The sequence below is a fragment of the Bufo gargarizans genome, chromosome 11, assembly GCF_014858855.1.
Source record: "Bufo gargarizans isolate SCDJY-AF-19 chromosome 11, ASM1485885v1, whole genome shotgun sequence".
In the NCBI taxonomy this organism is placed as follows: Eukaryota; Metazoa; Chordata; class Amphibia; order Anura; family Bufonidae; genus Bufo; species Bufo gargarizans.
The window spans coordinates 7,021,029-7,044,297 of record NC_058090.1 but is presented as its reverse complement, the minus strand read 5'-3'; the positions used below and the strand labels follow the sequence as shown (position 1 = coordinate 7,044,297).

The following is a 23,269-nucleotide window of genomic DNA, read 5'->3' as shown; positions in this document are numbered from 1 at the left end:
CCGCAGCATGCTGCGCTTTTTGCTCCGGCCAAAAATCCTGAACACTTGCCGCAAGGCCGGATCCGGAATTAATGCCCATTGAAAGGCATTGATCCGGATCCGGCCTTAAGCTAAACGTCGTTTTGGCGCATTGCCGGATACGACGTTTAGCTTTTTCTGAATGGTTACCATGGCTGCCGGGACGCTAAAGTCCTGGCAGCCATGGTAAAGGGGAGCGGGGAGCAGCATACTTACCGTCCGTGCGGCTCCCAGGGCCTCCAGAGTGACGTCAGGGCGCCCCACGCGAATGGATGACGTGATCGCATGGCACGTCATCCATGCACATGGGGCGCTCCGACGTCATTCTGGAGCGCCCTGGGAGCCGCGCGGACTGTAAGTATACCGCTCCCCGCTCCTACTATGGCAACCAGGACTTTAATAGCGTCCTGGCTGCCATAGTAACACTGAACGCATTTTGAAGACGGATCCGTCTTGAAATGCTTTCAGTTCACTTGCGTTTTTCCGGATCCGGCGTGTAATTCCGGCAAGTGGAGTACACACCGGATCCGGACAACGCAAGTGTGAAAGAGGCCTAAAACAACACTGAACCACAAATGTATCTAAGGGCACTTTCACACTAGCGTTTTTCTTTTCCGGCGCTAAGTTCCGTCCTAGGGGCTCAATACCGGAAAAGAACCGATCAGGCATTGAAAAATTTGAAAAAAAAATAAATGCAGGAGCAGTTTTTCAGGAAGACACCGGAAAGATGGATGCGGCAAGATGGATCAGGATCCTGATCGATCTAACAAATGCCATCAGTTTGCATACGTTTTGACGGATCCGGCAGCCAGTTCCGGCAACGGAACTGCCTGCCCGATTCCTCTGCCGCAAGTGTGAAATTACCCTAAGTCTACTTTCACACTCGCGATTGGTGCGGATCAGTCATGGATCTGCACAGACGGATTCGTTCAGATAATACAACCGCATGCATCCGTTCAGAACGATCCGTTTGTATTATCTTTACAATAGCCAAGACGGATCCGTCTTGAACACCATTGAAAGTCAATGGGGGACGGATCCTTTTCTATTGTGCCAGATTGTGTCATAGAAAACGGATCCGTCCCCATTGACTTACATGGTGTGCCAGGACGGATCTGTTTGGCTCAGTTTCGTCAAGCGGACAGCAAAATGCTGCGGGCAGCCTCCAGAGCGGAACGGAGACTGATCGGAGGCAAACTGATGCATTCTGAGCGGATCCTTTGCCATTCAGAATGCATTAGGGCAAAACTGATCCGTTTTGGACCGCAGAGCCCTGAACGGCTCTCACAAACGGAAACGCGTAGAGAAAGGATGAACTACTGTATTGTTTTTTAACTAAGATGGAGTAAAACATAATGTGATTTATGGAGCGTTGGGTCTTTTTCGGATTTAATGGTCAGTGGTCCGCGGCCTATGTATGCTGTGGAGGCTACGGATATCACATAGTGGAGCGAAGGTGGGGAACGCCGGTTTGTCCTTTTTGACAATAACAGACTGTGGGGGAGATTTATCAAACTGGTGTAGAGTAGAACTGGCTTAGTCGCCGATAGCAACCAATCAGATTCCACCTTTCATTTTCCAAAGCAGTTGTAAGTAATGAAAGGTGGAGTCTGGTTGGTTGCTATCGGCGACTAAGCCAGTTCTACTCTACACCAGTTTGATAAATCTCTCCGTGTGTTTACAGTTTTTTGGTAGTCGGGATCCATAAGATTGTTTTCCCGGTGCCATAAAACACATGAACAGTATGGGCCAAACTGCGCAATGGCTGCAACACCGTGAAGATCGCCCACCAGACAATCTAAGGGTACTTTCACACTTGCGTTTTTCTTTTCCGGCATAGAGTTCCGTCACAGGGGCTCTATACCGGAAAATAACTGATCAGGCATATCCCCATGCATTCTGAATGGAGAGTAATCCGTTCAGTTTGCATCAGGATGTCTTCAGTTCAGTCGTTTTGACTGATCAGGCAAAAGAGAAAACCGCAGCATGCTACGGTTTTATCTCCGGCGAAAAAAACTGAAGACTTGCCTGAATGCCGGATCCGGCATTTTTTTCCATAGGAATGTATTAGTGCCGGATCCGGCATTCAAAATACCGGAATACCGGATCCGTCATTCCGGTCTGCGCATGCGCAGACCTTTAAAAATGAAAAAAAAAAAAAAAAACGGATCCGTTTTGCCTGATGACACCGGAAAAACGGATCCGGTATTGCAATGCATTTTTCTGACTGATCAGGCATTTTTCTGACTGATCAGGCATTTTTCTGACTGATCAGGATCCTGATCAGTCTGAAAAATGCCTGATCAGTCAGAAAAAATGACATCCGTTTGCATACAGTTTGCCTGATCAGGCAGGCAGTTCAGGCAACGGAACTGCCTGCCGGAATCAAACAACGCAAGTGTGAAAGTACCCTAATGTGAACGCAACCTAAAAACGACAACAAATTGTTGCAGAAAAATCCATTGGAGAATCCGCCACATCCTCTGCGCAGTCACGTGCAGATCTGACGTGGACTTTGTTGCAGACTATGCTCACACGGCAGATTTCTCCAACCAATCACCAACAGAAATCTGAGGCTGGATTTCTGCCGTGGATTTTCAGGTGCACGCCACGCTGATCCGCACGCAGGGCTTAGTCTAATCCCAGTGCGGAAAATTGGCGCAGCACAAACCACCATGCAGATTCCAAATTGAAGTCCATCTGTCAGCAGGTTTGTCCCTATGACACCTGTGCGCTCGGCAGCCGAAGGCATCTGTGTGGGTCCCATGTTCATATGTGCCCGCATTGATGTTTTATTATATGCAAATGAGCCTCTAGGAGCAACGGGGGCGTTGCCGTTACACCTAGAGGCTCCGCTCTCTTTGCAACTGCCGCACTCTCTGCAATTTGATTGACAGGGCGAGGAGTGATGGCGTTTTCACTGTCTGCTCCTGATGCCCTTTAAATCAGTTCTGCTGCCATGGTAAGGCCTCATGCACACAACAGTATTTTTTCACGGTCCGCAAAACGGGGTTCCGTTGTTCCGTGATCCGTGTCCGTTTTTTCTTCCGTGTGTCTTCCGTGATTTTTGGAGGATCACTAGGCTTGATGGAAAGTTTAAAACAAAATCGTTTTGGTGTCCGCCTGGCCGTGCGGAGCCATATGGATCTGTCCTGACTTACAATGCAAGTCAATGGGGACGGATCCGTTTGACGTGTATATTCTAACTTGAAGCGTCCCCATCACTATGGGAACGCCTCTGTGTTAGAATATACTGTCGGATCTGAGTTTTCACGAAGTGAAAACTCAGCTCTGAAAAAGCTGTGCTAAAGTAGACTACGGACACAGATCAGGGACGCGGATGGCAATCTTGTGTGCCTCCGTGTTTTTTCACGGACCCATTGACTTGAATGGGTCCGCGAACTGTTGTCTGTCAAAAAAATAGGACAGGTATTTTTTTGACGGACAGGAAACACGGATCACGGACGCAGATGACGGACGAGTTTTCAACGGACCCATTGAAAGTCAATGGGTCCACAGAAAATCATGGAAAATGGAACAACGGACACGGATGCACGCAACAGTCGTGTGCATGAGGCCTAAGTGCGGATTTCAGTGCAGAAAATGCACCAAAATCTTATTAAAAACAAACAAAAAAACTGCATGAATATGCACAAAGTGTGAAATCCGTGGTGGAAGATGGCATCAGGGGGGGTCAGCTGCTGTGCGGATTTTTTTCTGCATCAAGTGCATAAGATTTTCTGTTCCCGTAAAACCTTGAGTTTTTTTCGCCCGTAATTGCATGGTGGAAAATCTGCAGCATATTCGCCCCGTGCGGCGTACCCTGAGGCCTCATCCACACACACCGGCTCCAGATCAATCACAGGGGCTCCGCCTGGAGGACAGATCTGCGGCAGCGACAGACGCTTTTCTCTGATGGTTGCTTACTTTAAGACCTAATGTTACACCAGAATTGTGCTGCAAAATGGTGCATATTAGACCACGCCCCTTTTCTGCTAAGCTCCACCCCATGCCAAGCAATAAAAAAACGGACGTTTGAATGGAGCCTTGGAGGAAGAGAAAAACAATAAAAAGATTCAAAATGCCCTTTGCTTTTAAAAAAATGCCATCTAATTAAGGCCTCATGCACACGACCGTTGTTGTGTCCGTTGTTCTGTTTTCCGCGATTTTCTGCGGACCCATTGACTTTCTATGGGTCAGTGGAAAACTCGGCTAATGCACCATTTGTCATCCGCGTCCATGATCCGTGTTTCCAGTCCGTGAAAAAAATATGACCTGTCCTATTTTTTTCACGGACAACGGTTCACAGACCCATTCAAGTCAATGGGTCTGTGAAAAAACTCGGAAGCACACAAGATTGTCATCCGCGTCCGCTTTTTTCCTATCATTTGCATGGCAAACTTGACTTAGATTTTTTTTTTACTTTCCTTCATGTCTGGTGAGCCTCCAAAAATAAAGGAAGACACACGGAAACAAAAACGGACACGGAACAACGGAACCCCTTTTTGCGGACCGCAAAAAAATACTGTTGTGTGCATGAGGCCTAAAGGGAAGCACTTCCGGAAAAGATGTCCAATTGGTGGTGGTGCCAGCGGTGATGGGTACCCACCCGCAGAGTCCCCATTATCCAAAATATCTAATTAAAAGGGCAATCCGGGATTTTCATATGGATGACCTATCCTCAAACTAGGTGATCAATATGAGATTGGCAGGGGTCCGACTTCTGGCACCCCACCGATCAGCTGTGCGAAGAGGCTGCGGCACGCTTTGAGCTTTCCATCCGGTGATGTCACTGTACGTCGGTCACATGGCCCAGACACAGCTCAGTCTCATTCAAGTGAATGGGGCCGAGCTGCAATACCAAGCGCAGCCACTATACAGTGGGCGGCATAGTTCTTGGTAAGCTGCGAGGAGGCCGGAGTGTCACAGCTGATCTGTAGGGGTGCCGAGAATGGGACTCCCGCCGATCTCATATTGACGACCTATCCTGAGGAGATATGGAAATATATGTAAGATATGGAAATTCCGGAGAATCACTTTAACAAAAACATCAGTAAAAAAAAAAAAGTTTCAGCTAACATCCTTACCGCAGGTAAAACATGCCCCAAATAACGCAAAAGTGCAGAAAAACACACAATATAATGCAGAAAACGTGCAGAAAAATGCCACTAAAACATAAAAAGGCACGAATAACGCAAAAATAAGAGAACGCCACACCTGCATGTAAACCCGCCGGAATAGCACTCTGTAATGGAGACAATTCCTGTGAGACATTTCAGAATACGTCTCAGACATCACTGGAATGACGCCATCCCGCAGTGTCCACCATTATATCTGGATTTTGGACGTTTTTTATTCCTTGGTTACGCGGCGACTTGGGGACGTGTAAATGTCGCACCGCCAGCCACATCTAATGGTGGTGACTGTGGCAAGGTTTGTATTTTCGCCTCCTGTCGCGTCACTATCACCGCCTTCTGTATCGTTAGATGCGATGCAGTAACACGATTTTGCGTTCTCGTGTCACGCGACTGCCGGCCGCTATTAACCCTAACCTTACGTGTTACAGGATGGCCCAGCAGTACGGCCGGAGCCTCTGATGTCTTCCTGCACGCAGCTCTCCTGCTCACGTGACTGGTCCTCCTCCTCCTCTCAGCATCCTCTCATCCTGCAGAAGCAGCTGAGGCTCCATCACCAGACGCCTCACACCCGCCCGCTTCCTCCAGCCTCACCCTGCCATGGCCCGAAACCGCAAAGAAAGAAACAGCTGGGGTAGGTACACCATTCTCACCTCAGGGCATCTCTCTCTTCCCCAAATTCCAAGGGCTGCGCAGGGGATGGGGTGCGCGGCGCTCTCTTCCCTGGGTGTGTTCCATTGTATTTTGCTGTGTCTCTTCTCTCCGCTGTGCATTCATTATACATGGTGCTGGTGTGACGTGAGGAAGGGGTTAACGTCTTAAAGAAGCAGACGCCGGCTGGAAAGGGGTAGATGTTTTGACAACCCTTATTGCTATTTTACATATACCCGACGGCGAGATTGCCAGGAGTGTGTGCATGGTCTCCTCTGCAAGGGGTTCTGCAGCAGTCGCAGCCACTTTTAGATGCCCCAGGCTTCCACCGCCTGCTAATTAGATATCTGTGTCATCCACGCTGCCCCACTACCAAGCACAGTCATAATGGCTCCCACCAGCAGTGCTGCCCCTGTGAATAGCCTGCATGACAACAAATATGGCCGCCATGACTGCTCCCACAGATGGTTGTCACCCAGCTTTCCTGCAGTCCTGCCTGGTCAGACAAGGATGCATCCCCACATCTCTACATAATAAGGCAGGATAGGAAAATTGACAACTCCTGGCAGCCATATTGTCATCCAGCTTTCCCAGAAACAGATATAAGTAAGAAAAGGACGAATTTAATTTTTAACCATTTGACAGACGACGGCTCACAGGCTTATAGTAAATAGTGATTTTTATGATTAATGCTGGCTATTTCGGTAAGTACATGATTTATGAAGATGCTTCCCACCGCTGCAGCCAATCCGTGCTTCTCGGTTTACCCCGGGCATGTCCACACGGCAGAAAACTTCAACGTGTGTTTGCCGTGCACTGCCACGGATCCACCCACAGATTTATCCCCATATTAAGTGGCACTAATCGCCCTGCAATCTCCCGCCACGGTTTTCACATAGAAACTGCAGCAGGAATTCTCGTTCTCATAATTACGCAATTTTCCCCCAGAATGCAATGTCAGCACTACAGGCAGAAACATGCGCGCCGTGTAAACTGCGGTTACGGATTCTTGTTTGAATCAATGGGACAGTTGAGCTCGATGCTTTTTTATGTAGATTTTGACTGGGAAAATGCGCAAAAATCCTTGTTGAAAAAATGACATATAAACTTGCCCTTGGGGCTTTTTCAGACGGCCGTAGTGTTTTGTCGATCCGCACATGAGGGCCTATGATAGGAATGTCTATTCGAATAGGACATGCTCTATCTTTCCTGCAGGGCCGCGGAACGAAACTACAGATGCGGACAGCACCCTGCAGTCCCAGTGCAATGAATGGACCCATTCATACGGTTGTCTGAATGAGCCCTAAAACTTAGGCCTCTTTCACATGAGTGAAACGGATTGTTTTAGGATCTCTTCAGGGAAATCTGATGATCTTGCATGCAAGTTCCATCCGTTTTTTCTGCGATTGCGTTCAGTGTGCTCGTTTTTGCTTCCGGATTGCGTGCATGAAGAAAAACTCAACTCTTAGCAACCATCAGTGAAAAGCGCATTGCATCCGGACGCCTTCCATTTTTCACACAAGCCTCATTCACCTCTATGGAGCCAGGGCTACGGCAAAAGCACACAATATAGAACATGCTGCGATTCTTCCTGAATGCGGAGATGATCCGCGATAAATAACGCTCATCTACACGGACCCATAGAAATAAAAGGGTCGGGATTCGGTCCGGGTGCTATGCATTTGCTACGCGCAGACGGAAAACTTGTGGACTTCACTTCAATGGGTCAGCAAATCCAGAGATGCGGAATGGTGCAGAATGGAAGCACTGAACGGAACCCTTAGGCCTCTTTCACACGGGCGTCATGTTTTTGGCCCGGATAAGATGCGAGTGCTTTGCGGGAAAATGCACGATTTTTCAGCACGAGTGCAAAACATTGTAATGCGTTTTGCACGTGCGTGAGAAAAATCGGCATGTTTGGTACGTTTGGGTTCGGTGTTGTGTAGATTTTATTATTTTCCCTTATAACATGGTTATAAGGGAAAATAATAGCATTCTTAATACAGAATGCATAGTACAACAGCGCTGGAGGGGTTAAAAAAATAAAAATAATTTTTAACTCACCTTAATCCACTTGCTCGCGCAGCCCGGCTTCTCTTCTGTCTTCATCTTTGCTGTGCACAGGAATAGGACCTTTGATGACGTCACTGCGCTCATCACATGGTCCTTCACATGCTCTTTTTTTACCATGGTGATGGATCATGTGACGGACCATGTGATGACCGCAGTGACGTCACCACAGGTCCTTTTCCTGTGCACAGCAAAGATGAAGACAGAAAAGAAGCCGGCTGCGCGAGCAAGTGGATTAAGGTGAGTTAAATTATTATTATTATTTTTTTAACCCCTCCAGCGCTATTGTACTATGCATCCTGTATTAAGAATGCTATTATTTTCTCTTATAACCATGTTATAAGGGAAAATAATAATGATCGGGTCTCCATCCCGATCGTCTCCTAGCAACCGTGCGTGAAAATCGCACCGCATCCGCACTTGCTTGCGGATGCTTGCGATTTTTACGCAGCCCCATTCACTTCTATGGGGGCGTGCGTTGCGTGAAAAACGCACAAAATAGAGCATGCTGCGATTTTAACGCAACGCACAAGTGATGCGTGAAAATCACCGCTCGTGTGCACAGCCCCGTAAAAAATGAATGGGTCCGGATTCAGTGCGGGTGCAATGCGGTTGCACCCGCGCGGAAATCTAGCTCGTGTGAAAGGGGCCTTAGAGTGCATCCGTGGGGTTTCGTCCCGTATTTCCGTTTCGCAAAAAGATAGAACATGTCCGATCTTTTTGCGGAACGGCTGGATCACGGACCCATTAAAGTGAACGGGTCCGCGATCCGCTGATCTATGGTGGGTGTTCGTGCATTGCGGCCCGCAAGTTGCAGGCCGCAGCACGTCCACGGAGCGCACACGTTCGTGTGCAAGAGGCCTTAGGGTCCCTCACCTTAGCTATTGACGAAGCTGGGCTGTCACCTTCGTGGCGCAGGGACAAGGAGGGACAGTCAGTAAGTCTACTGGTCCTGTGGGGTCGCCCTTGTTAGGGTGAGCGACAATACTCCCGGGATACCAGGGTTGGCAGGGTCACGTAGATGTAAGAGACCCAGTATTAGAGACCCTGTGATCCCCAGTACTAAGTGGCGCTGCGTAAACAAGCGTGTTACTGTCATTGATTTATTAGGGCAATTTTTTTGAAGCAAAACAATAAAAGTTATGTATTATTTATAAGGTACCCGTCGTTTGTAATCTGTGAAGTGTTCACTCATGTGACATAGCCCTTATAGTTTGCCGACAGTTGAGTGGAAAATCCATCAGTCCGTGGGTGTGTTTGCAGCACGTGACGTACAGGGCGTGTCCCCGGCACTGCAGACATACAGTATCCGTCCGTGTATAAATCCCATTAATCGACCACTATAGTCTCCCATGGCCGGTATCACTGTAATAATTTATTTTAATGTCAGCAGCCCCCCGAGTCCGGTAAAATGTGAATACGGACTAAGAGATTCTGGTGACACCGTGTCCACTGCAGGTTTCTGTCAGCAAACACATCACTGTTTCTGCCTATGCACACATAGCTGACTCCATAGAAGACAGGTAGTATGTAGCAACCTCTGGCACTTCAGTGGTTTGCAAAACTACAACTCCCAGCATGCTCCATTCACAACTATGGGAGTTCTGAGAACAGGCGAGCATGTGAGCATGTTGGGAGTTGTAATTTCACAACCGCTGGAGGGTTGTCGACCTCTTGTTTGGATGCTGATTTAGGGCTCATGCACACGAATGTATTTTCTTTTCGTGTCCATTCCATTTTTATTTTTTTTGCGGACCGTATGCAGAACCATTCACTTCAATGGGTCCGCAAAAAAAACTGAAGTTACTCCGTGTGCATTCCGTTTCCATATGTCCGTATTTCCTCAAAAAATAGAACATGTCCGATTCATTGTCCACATTACGGACAAGGATAGTACTGTTCTATGAAGGGCCAGCTTTTCCTTTCCGCAAAGTACGGAATGCACCCGGCTGTCATCCGTATTTTTTGCGGATCCGTTTTTTGCGCATGAGCCCTTAGAGCCTCACAAGGTCTCAATCAGAAGGGGATGTTTTGTGTCAGCAGAATCTCTCAGTAGCACAGCCTCAGGCTTTGGGCCTAAAACTGTCCATATCACAGCATAGAAGTGAGAGAGAGCCGACATCCATACACGCAGATTTACGTTAAGAGATGGTTGACGATACTGCCCTTTCTCTTGCAGACTGGATTAGATTTTCCACTGTTGGGGTCTGTTCACAAGGTGCAGTCAATGAAATTCCAGCTAAAGAGCAGCATGGCCGTGATGTGTGAAGGAACCAGTAGTACTGACAGTTTCCATTGTAACCAGAATTCCATGATCCTTTCTGTTTGATGAATCATACGATGCATAATGCAGACAATGGACAACCCCAAGATAAAATCGCTTGCTTCTGCCGGGATTCGGAGTAGTAAGCAGCGTTTTTATTGCCGGTGCTCCACCTCCCGGCCGGCGGTGAACTCTGGTTTGCTGCCAGGGTGCAGCTCAGGATAAGACATTGTTTTATCGGCAAATTAAGATATTAGGGCAGGGCCTAGGAAGACGTCATACACCTATCTTCCTAGCCATAAGAGGCACTATGTGCCGACTGGTAAATCTTGCCGCCATGCTTGGTGAATATCAGGAGATTTTACGTCAGTCTCTGTTTGATAATGATAGTTCTGATGACTAGGAAGCCATAGTACTGCTCAGACCCCACCTGACTGAACCTAAGGCCCCTAGTACGGGCCACGCAGAAGCCCTGTGGTACATATTATGTACAGTCGTGACACAAATTTGGGTTTTCGTTGCTGGTTTGCTTCTTCAGTGTTTTTGTATTTTTTTGTCAGTTATACTGAAGTACAATTATAAGCATGTGGGTCCATGGCCAGGAAACTCCTCAGATCTCAATCCCATTGACAACCTGTGGTCAGTCCTCGAAAAGCGGGTGGATAAATGAAAACACAGAGGTTGTGATAAACTCCATGCACTGATTGGCCCCTTTAAGACAATCGAGTTCCACGCATCGGACTCGCAGCGTGTGTCTGTGGCAGCTCCTGTACTGACCTCCCAGCACTGCCGGGGTCGCATAGCATTATATTGATTTATGATTTAGACCAGGGATGCTCAACCTGCGGCCCTCCAGCTGTTCTAAAACTACAACTCCCACCATGCCCTGCTGATAGCTGAAGGCTGTCTGGGCATGCTTGGAGTTGTAGTTTTGCAACAGCTGGAGGGCCGCAGGTTGAGCATCCCTGATTTAGACATAATGCTGTCAGTGTTATCCAATACATTCCAGAACTGTAAGGCCTCTTTCACACGGGCGTTGCGGGAAAAGGTGCGGGTGCGTTGCGGGAACATGCGCGATTTTTCTGCGCGAGTGCAAAACATTGTAATGCGTTCGGGCTTGGGATCGTGGTTGTGTATACAGAATGCATAGTACAATAGCGCTGGAGGGGTTAAAAAAAATTTTAAAAAAATTTAACTCACCTTAATCCACTTGATCGCGCAACCCGGCATCTCTTCTGTCATCACATGGTCAATCACATGATCTTTTACCATGGTGATGGATCATGTGATGACCGGAGTGATGTCACCACAGGTCCTTTTCCTGCACACAGCACAGAAGACAGACAGAAGAGATGCCGGCTGCACGATGAAGGGGATTAAGGTGAGTTAAATAATTTTTTCTTTTTTTTTTAACCCCTCCAGCGCTATTGTACTATGCATCCTGTATTCAGAATGCTATTATTTTCCCTTATAACCATGTTATAAGGGGAAATAATAATGATCGGGTCTCCATCCCGATCGTCTCCTAGCAACCGTGCGTGAAAATCGCACCGCATCCGCACTTGCTTGCGGATGCTTGCGATTTTCACGCAGCCTTATTCACTTCTATGGGGCCTGCGTTGCGTGGAAAACGCACAAAGAGGAGCATGCTGCGATTTTCACGCAACACACAAGTGATGCGTGAAAATCACCGCTCATGTGCACAGCCCCATAGAAATGAATGAGTTCTGATTCAGTGCGCGTGCAATGCGTTCAACTCGCGCATCGCATCCGCGCGGAAATCTCGCCCGTGTGAAAGGGGCCTAAGGGTTACATAGCATCATAAATCACTATAATGCTATGAGACCCCGGCAGTGCTGGAAGGTCAGGACGGGAGATGCCGCATACTCACGTTGCGAGTCTGGAGTGTGCAACTCGCTCATCTGAAAGGAGCCATTAGGCATGAATGGGTTGTCATCAGTCAGGATTTTGCCCAGAAGCTGATAATCGGCGAACCCCGGCCAACTGCAGGAGTCTTAAAAAAAACACTGGAAATATTGGGGGTTATTTATGAACATTTTCACACCAGTTTTTGATGTAAAATATTGCATGAACCTCTTTTTGTGACTTTTTGAACGACCGTGTGACAATATTTTGTCAGGCAGGTGTTTTTGCGCCACGCTTGACACAAAACAGTGTCAAGGGTGTGGCGGGGGGCACACCATGGGGGGGCCAGGCCAGGCCCGGACTTAGGCCCTGACAAATTTACCAACATTTATGCCCGGAAACCGGGAGTGGCCTAGTTTTTCCTCTGAAGGTGCGCCTAATTTATGGCAAGGCGCCTCTTCCGCCAGCAAAGCCAGGGCTAAAAGAGAGTAAAAGACCAGCGTAAAAAGCCAGTCTTTGTAAATGACCCCCATTGAGTCTTTGCATAAACTTGATGGATTTGTCAAGAAAAGTAAAAACTTCTGGAATGCTTATAATCGTCCTGCAGTATACCGCAAAGACCGAAGCAGCGAACTGTGTGAGAACCAATACTTGTGTCAGTCTGAAAACATTTGGCCACGACTATAGACTGGTTCGTCCATACCATGTGTCTTCCAGTGCATGGACCCAAGTCTGGGGCACATTTACTAAGGGACTTGTGGCTACTTTACGCCTAAAATAGTCGCAAGTCCCCTTTTTAACCAACCATGCAACAATATTTAGTTGCACAGTTGGGCGTGGCGGGGGCCGTGCTGAGACCGGGACTCCAGCCCCAGCAAATTTACTAAAGTTTACACCTGGAAACCGATGCGCCTAATTTACATATAAATTAGACAAATCTAACAGCAGCGCAGGGGGCGAACTAAGACCGTCGTTTTACGTGCCCCCTTGACTATTATATGTATAGGCTTCTTCATGCACTGCCGCCTCTCCTTCCCCCATATTATAGATAACTCGGCAGATGATGCAGAAATGTACGTTATTTTCTGCTGCAGCAATACCTACCATTGTGCCAATGAACCCTCCAGTGACTTGTCCATCCTGGCAGAGCTCCAACCCGCTGCCGCAGGTTATACACCTGTATCTCTCTTGGTTGTGTTGCATTAGACCAGGGTAGCCCAACCTGCGGCCCTCCAGCTGTTGCAAAACTACAACTCCCAGCATGCCCAGACAGCCTATGGCTATCAGCCTACAGCAGGACATGGTGGGAGTTGTAGTTTTACAACAGCTGGAGGGACGCAGGTTGGGCATGCCTGCATTAGACAATTTCAGGTAATTTTCTTTCTTCGGCAGATCTAAATGTTTCATCATAGGGGGCAGTGCCAAGTAGTTAGTGATAGTTTGGTAACCCTGGCCAGGGGGAGAAGCGGGTTAGAAATAAGAGGATATTCACTTGCATCATCCTGTATGGGAATGGTTTTGGTCTTCAGTGAGATAGGCCCATTCTATGCCTTCCAATATTTGCTGACTGATTGTAGATACACTTGCTGCAAGACACTTTCTAGTAGCTTCTTATACGGTGCAAAAGGATAATTACTACCTTTCCGTTACTTGTCGGCCATAGAGCAATCATAATCTTCATATATATAGCGCCAATGTATTCTGCAGCGCTTTGCAGCTTTATAATAAAAAGATGAGATAAAACTAGAGCGATCCCTGCCCCATGGCGGTTTGTTCACATGTCGCCGTCATGTCGTGGGTTGTGCCATCGTTTTTCCAATAGTGAAGCAAAATTCTGCGGTTTTGGAAAAATCATAACTAAATGCACAACGTAAAAAAAATCCCTTAGGGTATGTTCACCCTCCACGTAGGTTTCAGTGGATATTCCGCGCTGAAGTGGGCACGTATTCCGCGTCCCACTGTAGCTCATACAGTACGGATTTCATATCTTTCTGTCTGGCAGAAAAAAATTACGCGACCTGTCACTTCTTAATCCGCACAGAAATCGTGGCCGGGTAGCTGCACACAGATTGGCAGAAATACAAAGTTCAGCCTCATATATCTGCTGCATATTCTGTCTAATCTTTCCGACGTGTATTTTAACCGTGTGAACACGCCCTTACAGATCACAAAAAGAGGAATCCATAAATGTGCATGCCAACCAGAGGTGCCCCAGATCTCCCTTTACTGCCTTTGCCCCAAGGACTCATTTTGAGCCCACCCAGTAGTCCCAGTTAAGCGTTTATCATAGGCTAGGCCTGCACTGGACATCCCATGCTGCTTGCTGAGCAGATTGGCACGTGGGGGCTAACTTGTACCTTTGCACCCCCTGTGTTCAGTATATATTGACATGTGTGCTGTTGCATGATGGCGCCACAAGGTGGCGATGCGGGTATTCTTATGAAATCTGACTGCAGAACGAAGGCGAAAGTCTAATTAGTCCAAAGTTTTTTGTTTTTTTTGTGGTTTTCTGATTAGTTCTATCTTATGTCCTGCGCTTCTCGTGTCCTCTGGTACAATCTGTGCGGCCACATCCTGATTTCAGTGCTTAAAAGGAACTAGGCTCAACGGGACTTAAAGGGCAGGTTTTAGACAGAGTAGAAATGTGTTCTCAGAATATACCTCTATACAGGCTTTTTAGATTAGTATAATACTTTTCCTTTGGGTAAAGATGTTTCTTTAAAAAATAAAAAAATTATAATAAAAATATAGGAAATAAAATACATGGCCCGTACGGGGATCGAACCCGCGACCTTGGCGTTATTAGCACCACGCTCTAACCAACTGAGCTAACCGGCCATTGATGGGGGTTGTCCTCCCTGTAGTTGCTCTGCAAGTTTAAAATGGTGGAACCTACATGCCTTGGAAAGTAGGCAGACTTACCTCCACGTATGCTGGGATTTGTAGTACTGCTATCTGAGCTCAGCTGTATGTCCGTAAAGTGATTTACACAGGTAAATTCCCACTTTATTCATGTAAAAACAGTTACATAGTACAGACTATCAGGATGCGTCTGCACCTTGGATTTTGGATTACGGAACCGCTGGCAGAAAATCCGCAGCATTTTACAACCGCAAAAAAAAAGGATGACATTTCAATAAATCTCCTTCCCAAGCTGCGTTAAAAAAATCCACGTGGGAAAAGATGCGTCATGACAGATATTAAATCTGCAGAACTTCAGTTCATGCTACAGATTTCGACTGCAGATTTTACAATGCACAGGGCGAAATCCTTGGCACATTGGCAGTAAAATCCGTGGCAGATACACATGGAACTTGTGTGGCTTTTGGCACAGATCCACTGGTAAATCCATGGTGGATCTTTCTACTGCACGGTACGTGACTTGTGGATTAACCAGTATAGTGCAGGAGCAGTCTGCAGCTCTGCCTCCGTGGAGGTAGATAGGAGCTGTATACATAAAACGGTAGGAGATTATCTGCAGATTATTTTATATTCATTAAAAAACCTTTAAGAAATGGAGCAGAAAATGTAAAAATTGTTATTTATTTTTTTGCTTCTGCAGACGAACAAGTGATTATCAACCAGATTTAATAATTCATCCGAAAAGTAGAATAATACCACCACCAGCTATGACTTGGCTCTGTTCTCCCTTCTCTGTTTCAGGTGGGTTTTCAGAACGAAATTATGACTGGAGTTCTGAAGAGGAAGAATATGAGAAAAAAGCTCAACCGGTGCAGGTGCTTGTAGTTAAAGACGACCATTCCTTTGAGCTGGATGAAGGGGCATTAAACCGGATTCTGCTCTGCGAAGACGTACGGGATAAGGAGGTTGTGGCCGTGTCCGTGGCAGGAGCGTTCAGGAAAGGAAAGTCCTTCCTCATGGACTTCATGCTGCGATACATGTATAAAACGGTATTCATTTACTTGTACCTTGTCTTACTGCTCCCTCCAAAATCTAAACGGTTAATTCTCACTGATTGCCATTATAGAGCATATGGTGTAATCTCGGAAAGGAGTTCCCTTCTTAGGCCTCTTTCACACGGGCGTGTGCGCCCCGTTGCCGTATTGCGGACAGCATTTGCGGATCCGCAATACACGGGTGCTGTTCCGTGGGCATTCCGCATCACGGATGCGGACCCATTCATTTCAATGGGTCCGCAAATCCGGAGATGCTTAATGGTGCGGAACCGAAGCACGGAACCCTACAGAAGCACTACGGAGTGCTTCCGTGGGGTTTCGTCCCGTACTTCCGTTCCGCAAAAAGATAGAACATGTCCTATATTTTTGCGGAACGGCCGGATCGCGGACCCATTAAAGTGAATGGGTCCGCGATCCTCTGCGGCTGCCCCACGGACTGTGCTCGTGTATTGCGGCCAGCATTTTGCGGGCGGCAGCACTACCATGGGGCGCACATGCCCGTGTAAAAGAGGCCTTATCCTGTAAAACATACTGCCATTAGCTCCAGGGGCCTAACAAGTAACCATAGGGCCCCAGAGCAAAGCTTGCAGTAGGGCCCCATTAAACCATGATCACCTTTAACAGCAATTTCAGAAAGAGGCAAGTTTTTTTGGGGTCTCCCTAATGCACAGGGATACAGCTGACAGTGATGTAACAGTATAAGGGTTAGGCCTCATTTAGACGCCCGAAATGTGGGCACATTTTAATATTTTAGCCGGACTGTGGTGACCCAAACTGACAGCATCATAGGCATTTATTAAACTCGCGTTAGGACAGGAATTGCAGTTGTAATATATATGGAAGCTAAACTGCACACACATTATTGCAAAAAGGACTAATGCGCCATGTGACATGGGGCACCACAATAAAACTTAGAACCTTCCCTTCCATTGTCATAGCCATTGCTAGCTGTAACTTATGTCTGCATGGAGATGGACCCACCTTAGTGGTTGGACCCATAGCAGCTGCCATGCATGCATACTTGCAGAGTGGTTATGCCCATGAATAACTCTGCAGTGCTGTGTCTCAGTCCTGCAGAAGCCGACAGGAAAAAAGCTCTTTATGCGTTCATAGCAAATTTTGTATCCAAATCTTCTTGACGAAATAAGTTAGTATTAGTTAAACTGCTTGACCCCATACAACTTTTCTTTCTAGGAACCAGTGGATTGGCTTGGCGATTACAACGCGCCACTCTCTGGTTTTTCATGGAGGGGCGGATCTGAGCGAGAGACTACAGGAATCCAGATATGGAGTGAAATATTCCTGGTGGACAAACCTGATGGGAAAAAGGTGAAAAAAAATTAAAATAGTGAAAATTACAAACTCTATCTAAGGACTCATGCACAAGAATGTGCCGGCCATGTCCGTATTGTGGTTCACAATATACGGGCATCGGCCGTGTGCGCACTTTTTCACGTATGCGGACCGATTCACCTGAATGGGCTCGCAATCCGGAAGATATGGTGTGGAGACACCAAGCGGAAGGCTATGGAAGCACTACACGGAGTGCTTCTGTGGCCTTTCATTCTGTGCATCCCCACCGTAACAAAAAATAGAACATACTCAATTTTTTTGCGGTGCGGATGGATCGTGGACCCATTCAAGTTGAATGGGTCTGATGGTACACGTGCATTAGGGGCTGTAATTTGCGGTCCCAAACATACGGCACGGGCGGCACACATTCGTGTGCATGAGCCCTATAAGTCTGTTGTTTCTAATGAAATCTAAGCCTGAAATGTAATATTGTAATGATGACACTATTATACATGATTCTGGACTAAGATGCAAAGCTTCCTACTTCACCTAAACTATGGCTTTTGTCCTGCAGGTTGCGGTGTTGCTGATGGACACACAGGGGACATTTGACAGTCAGTCCACTCTGAGAGACTCGGCCACAGTGTTTGCTCTGAGCACAATGATCAGCTCTATTCAGGTGCTCATTACTGATACAACATTTCTCTTTAAAAAAAAGCATCTGTCTATAGCAAAAGCTAGATCTATACCTTCCATCTATCCGCCAGTGACTTCACATGCTACTAATGATTATCAGCTTTATTTTTTCGAGCGATATGTTCACTTATCCCGATTAGGTTGTATTCATAACAGGCACAGTTATGTACTTATATACTGTATAACAGTATGTACAGTATATACTGTATAGCAGCTTCCCCTGCCTCCCTGCACTGCCTGTAGGGATCGCTCCCGGCAGCTGGTTCATTAGTCAGCACGCCGGGAGTGCGGGGGGAAAGCTCATTGACAGCGCTGGCCGCTCTGGTCTGCGAGCATAAACATAGTGTTGAAGTCAATATTTAATTAGTTTGTCAATGTATATTTCATTCAAACACATTAGGCTCCTGTCCTATGCTGATGGAAGACGGATGTCCCTTAGCAACGCTCATTTGAAAGTGACATTTCAGCGCCCAAGTTTTCTACCATAAATAAGCGTTTTCCCTAAATAAAGTATATTAGAAAAATGTTTTCTGTCACTGTCCCTACACATTAGCAAAATATAAAAATGAAACAGCAGTTACACTTTAACATGACATTAAAAAGCCTGATACTGTTGTTTATGACAACTTTGCACCATTTCCCTGCTTTCTTATGTGTCTGGGTGGACTATTGCCCCTTCTCTCTGTAGCTGTCCAGTACACTTACTACTGAAGGACTGCATGGATAGCTAAGTTATTACAAAAAGCATAACGCAATGGTCCTACCCAGACCCGATGCGATCAGGAAAGGGATGCAATTAGAAATAGGGCTGTCAGAATAAGGTAAAACTTGCTGAGATGTAATAAGAATGTTCTGAATGTTAATCCTAAACTGTAATTTATATATTTTTTTTATATTAAAGGTTTACAACTTGTCGCAGAATGTTCAAGAAGATGATCTGCAGCACTTGCAGGTAATTCACGTTGTAGTGTAAGTCCACAAGTGGTTGAAAAATTGTGCAGTGGAATCTCACCCCAAATCCATGGCTATGGATATGCCATAATTGTCCCATAGCCGAATACCCCCTTTAAGCCACTTTTACATTGCAGCATTGTGATTATTATTTTGCAGCAGTATTTGTAAGCCAAAAACAGGAAAGGAACCTGGACAGGGAAAAGTTATAATGTAAATGGTTTGGATTTGTACCTGTTCTGTATTTTGGGCCCATTCCTGGAGATCAGATGCAATCTACACATACATTTGCATTGCTTGTAATGATCCCTTTACATAACAGAACAATGAGCTCAATGAGTGCATGAAATCCTAGTGACTACGATGTTACGCACTCTTGTCTTCTCTATGGTCCTGCACTGCTCTCACTCAGCTGACTGTCTCTTCCTGGGTAAATCATCCTGGATCCCTGGTTGTCATTGGTTGGGGGGGTCAGGACCCACACACAAGACACCTGTGATTGGCATATGGCTCCCAAGCTCCACCGTGCCCACCCTGGATCAGTATAGATCATTATGCTACTATTATTATTCATTTATGATCTCTCTGCTTTAGAACACTTTGGGCTCCCATTGATTGCATTTCCAATGGTTTCTGTATCGACCCCACATTTATATTTGTATAATATTCAATGTATGTAATTACCCATATGATTTATTTACTGTTCCTCAATCTAGCTATTCACAGAATATGGCAGACTGGCTATGGAGGAGACATTCCTGAAACCGTTCCAGGTCAGTAGATTACTTTTTGGACTGATGTATTTCTTTTAAAGGTTAGCTTCAGTTAAATCTGGGCTTCCAATTGTAATAAGTCGTCAGCAAGTACTTTAAATAGGACTTACCTTATTCTGTACTGTACGTCACGATTATGATTGCAATGCTGTATGTCGCCAGTAGATGTCGATCTGTCTGTGATTGTGCAGCTGGGAGCTCAGTAATGGGACTCATGGCAGGGGTGTAGCTTTAGGGGTGCAGAGGTGGGAGTCGCACCTGGGCCCTGGAGTCTGAGGGGGTCTGAAGCCTTTTTGCATTGAGGCCCAAAAGCTTCACATTATACCGCTGCTACAAAGTTCTACAATCACTGGCGCAAATTTATTGTAGATTGCGTAAACTTTGAAAGGCACCAGATTTATCACAAGGACTCAGGCGAACTCGGCGCAGATACTTTTCTCTAAGGGTGTCTTCACACACGGCAGATCTTTGACAGAAAATTTGCAATGGAGAATCAGTTCCATTCACCTTACTGGGGCTTGCAGAAATCCATGTGCTTGCTGCCTCGTTCAAACGAATGGAACTGGTTTCCAGTTGCAGAATTTTCTGCCACAAAATCAGCTGCGTGTGAAAAAAAAAAGCTGTAAGTGTCACCACCTTTACAGTCGCAGGTAGCGCTAGTCTAGGATTATTCAGCCATTCTGTACATTAGGATACCAGAGTAAAGGAATGTTGCCCCTATAAGCACATATGATGTGTATACCTTCCCTCGGCGCAGAGCTCTGCTGACTCAGTTCAGCGTGACTGGGTCAGTTCTGGACTCTATCACTAGTACAGAAGGATTCCAGCTGTACATGAGCCAAACACAACAGCTGCCTGTGAGCTCCAGGCCCCCTCCATCGGATGCCGACATCCTTCTCCACTACGGATTTGCATCTTGAAGGAATAGAAGTCGCCTTATAACATGGTTATTTTCAGGAGACTTTTCTAATGATATTTCAGGCACATTCTTCCTGTACATCGTCATAGTCAAGATTAGCTCATTGCTGTTCTCTGTAAACACTGAAACACCCTGAAAGTGATAGAAACGCCCGGCAATGTGCTCTTTACTCCTAATGAAATTATATATGTGCACGCCCTGGGTCCTTGGATCATTATAATCATTCACAGTAGGTTTAAAGGGGTTTAGTGAGATGGGGAAAAACAGCATAAAGTAACAGAAGAACCATTACTCGCCTGATGTATTCCTCCAAACTCTGATGTTCCTTGTCAGTCTTTGCTGCAATGATAATGTGCACATCTACCCATGTGACAGCTGCAGCCAGTCGCTGGCCCCAGTGGTCGTGTGTCGTACATGCATCACTGCCAGTGTTGGGCAGCATTGATCACGTGTGTAGAGGCTTCAAAGACTGGGAGGGAGCACTTGAGTGGTGGCCCTGGGGGATTGGTGGAAAATATGAAGCACTGGACACAAATGTGTTTTTGTGGTTTTTTTTTTTTGCTACTTTTTTGCTACATTTTCCCTGTTGAAGCAATGACGTATAAAAATGCCTGAAGAAAAATGCAATTTACACATGCGCATGTGAAATGCAAAACAAATGCATTTTAATTGTGTTTTAAGTGGTAAAAATATGGCCAAATGTGTGTGTGAATGGGGCCAAAGGGGATACTCAGGTGCTTCAGGATTGCAGCAATTTGTTTCTGAATATTCTCTAAGGCTTCGTTCACATCTCGGAGATCTGGCTGGCTCTTCCTGCGGAGAGAATCCTGCCGCATCCTCTACTTACTGCCGAATCCCTATTGACTGCAGTGAGGTCCGGCGGTGATCCGGCCGATCTACAGCATAAATCCCAGATTTTAGACAGACAAAAACCCAGACGACAGCCAGCATTTGCTCTGGATCAGGCAGCTGGATCTCCGAAATGGAGATGTGAACGCAGCCAAAGGAGATTCCCATCCTGCCCGGCAGAGCTTACAATCAAATTTCCAGCAGCACATGACCCAATGGGGAACAATCCAAAAGGACTGTATAATTTAGCCTAAAGCTACACTAAGATGACAGCTAATGATTGTGAACGTGGTCGCGTAACTACCGCGATGTCATGTGACCGCGATGCAGCTGTTGTGAAATATCCAAACTTTCTGGAATTTTAGTTGCAAATTGCAAACTGCAAGTGACTTTTCCAACATAGAGATCAGTGTAATTTCCAACATAACTTTTTTTTTATTTTTTATGTGGAATTGGTGTTGCGGATCCTAAATCGCAGCCAAATTGCATCCTAATATATGGGGAGTCTTTAATTCAGCAGCAAGTCGCAGACATTTTTTGGTCGCCCTGGTCTTACCCTCGCATCAATGAAAAGCGGGCGGCATTCTCAGCTTATGAGATGTGTCGTTGCGATATCTGCCCGTCTACTGAAGGAATGAGTTTTCCTCATCTGCATATGGTAGTCTAGCTCTGGCCGCTCACGTACGATGCGTTGACATCCAGGTCACGTATTATTCCTGGCACAGGGGAGAAGTAGCCGGAAGGAAATGTCACAAGCATGTTTTATTTATGATGAACGGGATGAGGACGTCTTGGAGATGGCCTCTGTCATGTCTTGTCGCACATGTTTCCAATCATAAGTTATTTTGGAGATCTTCCCGGGCGAGCTCCCAGGGCGGGTCAGGCTGGGATCATCCAGGGAATGTCTGCACATTTATAATATGTGAGCTGCTCCTTCCTGATAAATCTGCTGCTTCCAGGCATTTGTCACCCACTCACAAAATGTGAGATAAAGGCCTCATGCACACGACCGTTTTTTATTAAGGTCCGCAAAAACGGGGTCCGTAGGTCCGTGATCCGTGACCGTTTTTTCGTCCGTGGGTCTTCCTTGTTTTTTGGAGGAACCACGGACATGAAAAATGAAAAAAAAATCTAAGTCAAGTTTGCCATTGAAATGATAGGAAAAAACGGACACGGATCACGGACACGGATCACGGACACGGATGACAATCTTGTGTGCATCCGTGATTTTTCACGGACCCATTGACTTGAATGGGCCCGTGAACCGTTGGCCGTGAAAAAAATAGGACAGGTCATATTTTTTTCACGGCCAGGAAGCACGGATCACGGATGCAGCTGCCAAACGGTGCATTTTCCGATTTTTCCACGGACCCATTGAAAGTCATTGGGTCCGTGAAAAAAAACGGAAAACGGCACAACGGCCACGGATGCACACAACGGTCGTGTGCATGAGGCCAAAGACATTTGTCTCAGGACGCAGATGATTTGTGCTGCAGAATCCGTCCTATCTGGGACTGGAGGTGTGCAGATGGAGGATGATACAGAGGTAAAGGAGCAGGTCCGACACCTGATAGATAGGCGACCTGGCAGCCACAATATATAATGGGATAAATCAAGTGAAGTCACAGATGAGGTAGGGATATGGAGGGATTTCTTTGGGGAATTTCACTATTGGGGTGTTTATTTTATCTAAGGGTATTCGTATTTGCTCATCCATGACTTCATAAACACCAAGGAAATGAAAGGTTCTTCCAATGACATACACAGTCCTATGGAGAGGGAAGGGAGAATGGCCGCCTGACACCTCTGGTGCCGCTTATCTAAGGGGGAAGAAACCCGTCCCATATATGCGATAGTCGGTGCCTGTT

The 23,269-nt window shown here is 46.4% G+C and overlaps 1 protein-coding gene and 1 non-coding gene across 2 annotated transcripts in view; one reads left to right on the top strand and one right to left on the bottom strand.

Annotated features, from left to right (window-relative positions):
- Positions 1-5,701: 5,701 nt before the first annotated feature.
- The window catches only part of ATL1 (atlastin GTPase 1), a 31,422-nt gene continuing 13,854 nt past the window's right edge, over positions 5,702-23,269 (top strand). The window contains exons 1-6 of the mRNA XM_044272008.1: positions 5,702-5,787; positions 15,667-15,914; positions 17,115-17,249; positions 17,788-17,892; positions 18,811-18,861; positions 19,577-19,633. Coding sequence (XP_044127943.1) covers positions 5,754-5,787; positions 15,667-15,914; positions 17,115-17,249; positions 17,788-17,892; positions 18,811-18,861; positions 19,577-19,633 — 630 coding nt within the window. The 5' untranslated portion in view covers positions 5,702-5,753. The remainder of the gene's footprint in view (positions 5,788-15,666; positions 15,915-17,114; positions 17,250-17,787; positions 17,893-18,810; positions 18,862-19,576; positions 19,634-23,269) is intronic.
- Positions 14,768-14,841, bottom strand: TRNAI-AAU. The gene has a single exon. It is a non-coding gene; the product is annotated as a tRNA-Ile (tRNA).